The sequence below is a fragment of the Nannospalax galili genome, unplaced genomic scaffold, assembly GCF_000622305.1.
Source record: "Nannospalax galili isolate Female #2095 unplaced genomic scaffold, S.galili_v1.0 scaffold548, whole genome shotgun sequence".
Lineage (NCBI taxonomy): Eukaryota > Metazoa > Chordata > Mammalia > Rodentia > Spalacidae > Nannospalax > Nannospalax galili.
Genome location: NW_008358999.1, coordinates 1,175,971 through 1,184,052, shown reverse-complemented (window position 1 = coordinate 1,184,052; position 8,082 = coordinate 1,175,971). Strand labels below are relative to the sequence as shown.

Genomic DNA, 8,082 nt, shown 5'->3' with positions numbered 1-8,082 from the left:
AAAGAGATAGTTAATAATATGAATAAATAAAAGATACTGTATGTCAGATAAGTGATAAAAAGCAAATAATTTAAAAAAGAAAAAACGGGCTGGAGACATGGCTCAGCAGTTAAGAGCACTGACTGCTCTGGTAGAGGACCGAGGTTTGGTTCCCAGCACCCACATAGTGACTAACAACTGTCCATAACTCTAGTTCCAGGGGATCCGATGCCCTCTTCTGACTTCCAGGGGCATTGCATGACACTGGTGCACTTTTGCATGCAGTCAGTACAGTCATACACATAAAATAAAAAATTTAAAACCTATTCCAGTCCTCGGGAGGCAGAGGCAGGTGGATCTCTGTGAGTTCAAAGTCAGCCTGCACTACACAGAGAGTTCCAGGCCAGCCAGGGCTACATAGTGAGACCCTGTCTCAAAAACAAAAACAAGAATGAAAATGAAAAAAACCTAAACATCATGCAGGGAAACCGGAAATATATCCCCAAGGGACCTCTGTCACTGGCTCACAGCGAGTGCCCCTTATGCACCTTTGTCTTCTCACCCACACCTGCATCCCCTTTGCGGTGCTTAAGATCCAGCCTGGCATACTCTTGGGTTGAGATCTCTTATTAGTAATCAGAATCAGGAGTCTGGGATTCTAGACTCTGGCCCTCTCTCTACCTCTCTTTGTACATGGAAAAGTGGGAGTAGAAAAAAAAATCCCTGAGGTTCCTTCCAACGCTGACGCTCCAGAATTCTATGAATAGGGTTAAAGAGAACTGGGACCAGCCGCTGCTTCCCCATCCTAGCAACCGTTGCTAGACATGGGCAATCTCCGGGTAGGCGTGGAAACCCCATCACTGGATCCCGGAGGTCTTCCTGGCATCCCGAGCTGCATAGCGACTCGGCCTCTCTAGGAAGTACGTTTCGGTCTCGCTGGTCACGATCACGCCTTCGGGCCTAAGCAAAAGAGCGCGCCTCGTTGCTATAGCAGCCGCGCCAGGCCCACGCGCCTACGGTAGATGGCCGGGATCAAAACTGGTTCGCCGCGTACGTGGCCGCTACCTGGAGGGTGTACGGGCTCTTTAAGTGTCACGTGACTGCCGTGGACGCTCCCCCTCGCCCTTCCCTCCCCGGGCCCTGGTGTGCGCAGGTGTAGACGGGAAGCTCCCGGCCCGGCGGATTCACTGGAGCAGGGACGCTGCGGCCGGTGCCCTTTCCCGGTAACTCCTTCCCCGTGACGCGGCGGGGCCGGGTAGTCTCAGCGTGCTCCCGTCCGCTGCTCCTGGTCCCCAGTCCGCGCTGGGCCCGGGGGGACCCGGGAGGCCACAGGCTCGGGCGCGGGGTTCCCGGGGCGGCGTGGGGGCTGGGGGCGCTCGAGGCGGGGCTCGAACCCGCAGCTCGTGGGGCTGGCTACCTGTTGGGCAGGTGTGCCCCTGCCCTGAGGTCAGCACCCTGGAGCTGGAGGATGTCAGCCTGAGAACTTCACAAGCCCTCGACACCCTCCCTCCCCGCCCCACCCCCAGCCTGGGTGAACTTGCTGTGGGGTAGAAGGAACACTGCTAACCCTACTGACAGTGGACTCTGATTAGTGAACCCCTTCCGCACATTACCCCACCACCACCCACCCAGAAGGCCCTTCCAGGTGCCAGGGTTCAAATCCTCCTCGTCACAAAGAACACAGGTTTAGTTTAAACAGTACAGTGGTGGTGGACACACACACCCCAGTCTGATCCCCAAGCCTTAAATAGTAGCGTCCAGCTTTCTGCAAGAGAGACCAGAACAGGTTGTCTGAAGGGAGAAACTGGCTTACTTTAGGGTTTGAGGCCTGCATGCAGTTTTGAACAGTGGCCACTTGTCTGTGAGGACCCCAGGGGTATTTAGGTCTTGCAGCCTGCTGCTAAGTGCTTTACCCTTCCTGAGTTAAGGGAACAGTGTTTGAACCTTAGCACCCTAGGAGGTCAAGATAAATGTGATCCATGAAAAAAAAAAAAAAAAGCATAAGGTAAAACAAAGTTCAGAAATAACCCTCTTAAGTGTCTATGCTTTTCCATCACCCAACTAGGATTATTTCCAAAACCCACAGTGAACGCGACCCTTACACCCATGCCTTGCCATTTATTCTCCTTACATGGAAAATTAAAATTTTTATCTCACCACTTTTTCTTACCTAGTTTCTGTTAGAAATAAGTAAAATTACTATTTGGATTAAAGAGCAGCGTCTCATATTCCTGTTTGAATGAACATGGCAGCAGGAATAAGGGAAGAAAGGCATGCTAAGTCATACTGCACAGCTTCTGTTAAAGACTTTCACTTTCACATTTATTCAGAGTCCAGGAATACCACAATGATTCTAGACTGTAGTTTAGCACATGGTAAATTTTATGATTTCAAGTGTTTATGTAATAGGGTCTCAGTGAAGTGTTCTGAAGCCGCTTATTTGAAGTTTGTCGTCAGACTAGATGGGACTGTGTTGGAGGTCTAGCCTCCCTGATTATACAAAGTCATTTACTATTTCTTCATCCTGTTCACTTGTAGTCATTGAAAAAAGCTTTTCTAATCCAGTGATTCTGAATATTGATGTTAATTCTTGTCTGTCAACTTTTCATCTGTAATGGTTCTTATCTGTGCCCACCGTGGTGGTGCACGCCTTTAGTCCCAGCACTTGAGAGGCAGGCGGATCTTTGTGACTTCAAGGCCAGCCTGGTCTACATAGTAAATTCCAGGTCAGCTGGGGCTACAGGGAGACCCTCTCTCAAAAAGACCACACACACGCACACACACACACAAAGTTCTTATTTGTGATATTCAAAAGTACTAGTGAAGTTTTTAAAATTCTATTTTAAAATATAGGGTCTAATAGATCAACACTTTTCCTTAAAACCTTTTGTTTTGATTTTTCATCTATATATCTTATACCCTTACCTAAAAAAAAGCAAGACTGTCCAGGTTTCTACCTCTGAAACTTAAACTTCCTCTTCAATCATTTCAGCTCTGGAAAGGAAGCAAAATGGAAGTGAAAAAAGTGAGCATTTCCTGGCAATTCTTGATAGTTCTGGTTCTGATCCTGCAAATTCTGTCTGCGTTGGATTTTGACCCATACAGAGTCCTAGGGGTCAGCCGAACAGCCAGTCAGGCTGACATTAAAAAGGCTTACAAGAAGCTCGCCCGTGAATGGTAGGTGAAACGAACAGAAAGTTAATATAGGCTAAGTAGTCAGCAGGAGGGTGGAGCCTCAATTACAACCTTTATCTGTTTCTATGCTCAGTATATATGTCTCTCTGTCTAGAATATTTGTGTACAGCTAATGTTTATGTTCTGTCATTTTTAATAAGATCCAAAGTCTATGTTTACTTTGATCCCCCTCCAGAATACTATGGCTTACAACATTGCCTTAGATACTGTTAGCGTATTTAATGTTAAAATAAGAAGTAGCTTTAATTTTTTTTTAAAATGTGATCAAACTGGCCATAGTAGCCCATACTTATAATCTCAGCACTTGGGGTGCAGAGGCAGGATGATTGTCCCAAGTTTGAGGCCAGCCTGGTCTACATAGCAAGCTCCAGGCCAGCTAGAACTATACAGCAAATATAAAGTATTTATTTATGAGTATAAATGCTATAGGGAGCCTTATAGTTTTACTCTGTAAATTATTAATTTTTAAGATTTAAAAAAGTTTAGAATAATAGCTTTTTGCCTTCAATTTGAAAAGGAGATTCAGGAACCAAGTGCATTACTTTTTAAAAAGTCTTAGAGGGGGCTGGAGAGGTGACTCACAGTTGAGCGAGTGCTGCTCGTTCAGAAGTCCCAAGTTCAGTTCTCAGCACTCACATCAGGCAACTCTCAATCACCTACAACCCCAATTCTGAGAGATCTGAAGCCTCTGGCCTCCAAGGGCACAATTAAAACTAAGGTAATTTTTTTTAATCATAGACAAATGCCACAATTTTACCTATAGTTATCAGAGTTGTAATTAACAGGCACAGTAAATGTTAAACATATTTTGGGGTAGCTGGGCATGGTGGTGCATGCCTTTAATCCCAGCACTTGGGAGGCAGAGGCAGGCAGATCTTTGTGAGTTTGAGGCCAGCCTGGTCTACATTCATGAGTTCCAGGCCAGCTGGGGCTACAGGGAGACCCTGTCTCAAAAAAAAGACAAAAAAAAAAAAAAAAAAAAATTGGGGGAGACACCAGAAGAATTGAGTTAAGTAGCTTCAGGGAGAGAAAGTATGGAAAAGACATAACTTGGAGCTGGCTTAAACCAACCAAGGGTAGTGGAAAAAATAATTGTGATAGGTGCCATCATTGAGCACCTGCTGCATGCTAACCTCCAGTTTCTATGTGTTGATCTCATTGAAACCTGATTAGCCTGTGAAAGAGTTGCTTGAACTTGCTTTACAAATGGGAAGATCAAAGCTCAATTGGTGAACCTGTGTTGGTTAACCTGTATGACTGCTGGGTTCCGTAGTTTGTTCTTATGTACCAGCAATGAGTTTATATTGATTTTTTTTTTTTTTCTTTTCAATCAAGGTGCCCATCTGGGCATAAGCAAGGTTGAATGGGTTGGTGCTTGTGTCGGGGAGGGGGGGACAAGTTGGGCAGCCACAGAGCTGCCTGAAGCAGATGACTGTGCAGTATGTGGGTGGCTCAGGCTGGCACCATTCTCTCTCAGTGAATGGATGCAGCATGGTTTTAAAACTTGTTGCAATAAGGATAAAAGGTAATTTATAGTGTTTTAATAAATGTTTTCGGCTCTAATTGTATTGTGAGAAATCCAGAATTGGATACTAAAAAGATAGTCTCTAATAATGCCTGGCCTCTTTCCAGGGACTCTATGCCAAGCTGGCTTTCAATAACCCTTCAGACTCTTGCCTCTTTATGTTTAAGCAAAATAGCTAAATCTGCAGTTAGTTCATAAACTGACTGCATTCTTTTGGACAGGTATATAGCCTTTGGCAGTAGTTTCAGGGCAGAATGATAGCTTAAGGGTATGGGACTACAAAGATACAGCTTTGACTTTTCTGTCTTCCAGAGCTTAAAGAGGTGTTCTGAGGTGAATTAAATGACTCATAGCCTTCGCCTCCTGGTAGATTTCTCTCCAGGAGTAACTCATACCCATAGAAATGCATGGTGTCCTCTGTGGAAATTTACACTTTTATCTTACCTGCATATTTCCAGCATGCTATTGTTCCTGCTTTTGTGACTGGTGATGCTTTATCATATGCCATAGTTGATTTCTCATAATTGTTTCATATAAACACTGTCAGTAGCAGTATTTCCTTGTATTTCTCAGCATGAACTGTAGGAAGGGAAATTGGTTATATGTTGGACTGTATTTTACCAGGTGTTTTCCTAGATGTTTCTTAGAATTCACCAAGAATTCACTTGCTTGGTGAAACCATTTGTAATGGCTTTGTTTTTGTTTGTTTTTTGCCCAGCTGTAATGGCTTTTATCTAGTCAGGAGAACTGTATTTCACCCCCAGTAACTAAGTCTGATTGGGGTGGTTTTTGTCTTTTCCATGTTAGTAGAGCAACTACCTGACACCCAGGAGGAGCAGATTTGTATGGCATGGTTGGCTCGGCCGAAGCGCATCGGTCTGGCTCATTCTTTGCTGAAATTTCTTTTTTCTGCCTTCATTTCTATTCCTTGGGAGGTCACGCTAGACAACAGATCCCATGCACAATATGTTCTTCACTTTTAAATGGAAAGTTCACCTGTCGTGTGGCAGCTCGTGAATTCATTTCATCTTCCCTGAAGATAAGATGGCCTGTGATTTCCTAGGTCTGAGCTTAGCCTCATCCTGTTCTCAGCCTCGTGCGATCTCCCCACCTCTAGGAAGCTCCTCATCAGCTGACACTATCCTCTGCTTCCCTTGATTCGGTGTAGCTGCTGTCCCATCTCCTACCCAGACTCCACCTCAGTCTCCTGAAAACCCTCTTCCTCCCCTTGCTGCCCTGTACTGTTCTTTGAATGTTACATCATCGTTGTTGGGGTTTTTAATATATTTTTTAATTTTTATTTATTATTTTATGTGTATGCATGTATTGCCTGCATGTAGGTAAGTGCACCTGTGTCCTGCAATGCCCGCGGAGGACAGAAGAGGCTGTTGGATCCTCTGGAACTGGAGTTATGGTTATTAGCTGCCATGTGGGTGCTGGGTTTCAAACCCGGGTTTTCTGCAAGAAGAATCAGTGCTCTTAACCGCTGAGCCATCTCTCCAGCCCCTAAATCATCATTTTTATATTCATCCTTGAACCTAATTTTGAATATTAAAAGCCCTTTTTTTTTTTTTTTTTTTCATATAGGGTCTTCCTGTAGCCCCAGCTGTCCTGGAACTCATTATGTAGACCAGGCTGGCCTCGAACTCACAGAAATCGGCCTGCTTCTGCCTCCACGCCCAGCTAAAATCACTTTTTTTTGAGTCATCTAGAAACATGCTTTAGAGCCGCCTCCTCTCCTCCTTAATTCACTGTGCCTACCTGAGACTTTTTTTTTTTAATTTTTATTTTATGTGTATGAGTGTATTGCCTGTGTGTATGTGAGTGCATCCGTGTCGTACAGTTCCGCGGAGGTCAGAAGAGGGCATCAGATGCCCCTGGAACTGGAGTCAAGGACCGTTCCTAGCCGCCATGTGGGTCCTGGGAATCAAACCCAGGTCCTCTGCAAGAGCAATCAATGCTCTTAACTGCTGAGCCATCTCTCCAGCCCCGAGACTTTTTTTTAATCTCACTAATATTTATAGCAAGAATTCAGGGGTTGGAGAGATGGCTCAGTGGTTAAGAGCACTGAATGCTCTTGCAGAGGACCCAGGTTTGGTTCCCAGCACCCACATAGTTTCCTTTCAGTGACATGGAAGAATTGGTGTCTTCAGGATCTATAGCTCCCCCAGATTTATTATGAGCATCCATCAAGAATCAGGACATCTGCAGAGAGAGGTGGACCTGGCAACTTGGGGCTATATTTTACACAAGAAACAGGGGAAGGGCTGGAGAGCTGGTTCAGTTAAGAGCACTGGCTGCTCTTGCAGAGGACCTGGGTTCGATTCCCAGCACCCACATTGTGGCTAACAGCTGTCTGTAACCCCAGTTCCAGGGGATCTGATGCTCTCTTCTGACTCTGCGGGCATTGTATGACACAGATGCACACAATACATTCATACACATAAAATAAAAATGAGATATTTCAAAACAAAAGTTCATTAACCTAGAGTTTTTTTTAATTGTATGTTATTTATTATTATGTTTTCTTTTTTTTTGGTCTTTTTGAGACAGGGTCTCCCTGTAGCCCCAGGTGCTCTGGAACTCACTATGTAGACCAGGCTGGCCTTGAGCTCAGAGATCCACCTGCTTCTGCCTCCCTAATGCTGGGATTAAAGGCGTGCATCACCATGCCCGGCTATTTATTATTTTTTATGTGTATGAATGTATTGTCTGCATGTATGTGAGTACACACACCCGTGTCGTGCAGTGCCTCGGAGTTCAGAAGAGGACTTCAGATTCCCCTGGAACTGGAGTTAAGGATGGTTTGTAGCCTCCATGTGAGGGCTGGGAATTGAACCCGGGTCCTCTGCAAGAGCAGTCAGTGCTCTGAACCGCTGAGTCGTCTCTCCAGCCCACCTGGAGATTTTTTTAAGTCTCAATGCACTTTCAGTGTCTTCAGGAGGCTACTTCCCCATGAGTTGTTTTTCTCTCCAGATCCCTGGCTAAAGGAAATTTGGTAGAGATTAGCAGAAGTGATTACATAAAGCACAAATGTGGCCAGGCATGGTAGGACACGTATGTGATCCCAGCCCAGGTATTTCTGAAGCAGACGGATGGGGAGCTTGAGGTCAGCCTAGGCTACATAGCGAGATTCTGACTCACAGAGTCTCTTAATTAAATGAATGTAAGTCTGTATGAAACACTGATTTAGGTCTTAATGGGTAACCAGAGGCAGAGCTAGCCCCTGCTCTCCAGGACCTAGAATTCTCCAACACTTGGAAGGTAGAGGCAGTTGGATCAGGAAGAGTTTAAAGCCAGCCTTGGCTACAAAGCAAGCTCAAGGCCAGCCCAGGCTCCATGAGACCCTTCTCTCTTCTCTACCCTCCCTCCCTCCCTCATAT

General features: G+C 45.2%; 1 protein-coding gene across 2 annotated transcripts in view; it reads left to right on the top strand.

Moving 5' to 3' along the window:
* The first annotated feature begins 928 nt into the window (after positions 1-928).
* The window catches only part of Dnajc16 (DnaJ heat shock protein family (Hsp40) member C16), a 52,777-nt gene continuing 45,623 nt past the window's right edge, over positions 929-8,082 (top strand). The window contains exons 1-2 of one of the 2 annotated variants that reach the window (XM_008822667.3): positions 929-1,202; positions 2,972-3,156. In XM_008822667.3, coding sequence (XP_008820889.1) covers positions 2,990-3,156 — 167 coding nt within the window. In that variant the 5' untranslated portion in view covers positions 929-1,202; positions 2,972-2,989. The remainder of the gene's footprint in view (positions 1,203-2,971; positions 3,157-8,082) is intronic. The other variant, XM_017795485.2, reaches the window with a different exon arrangement.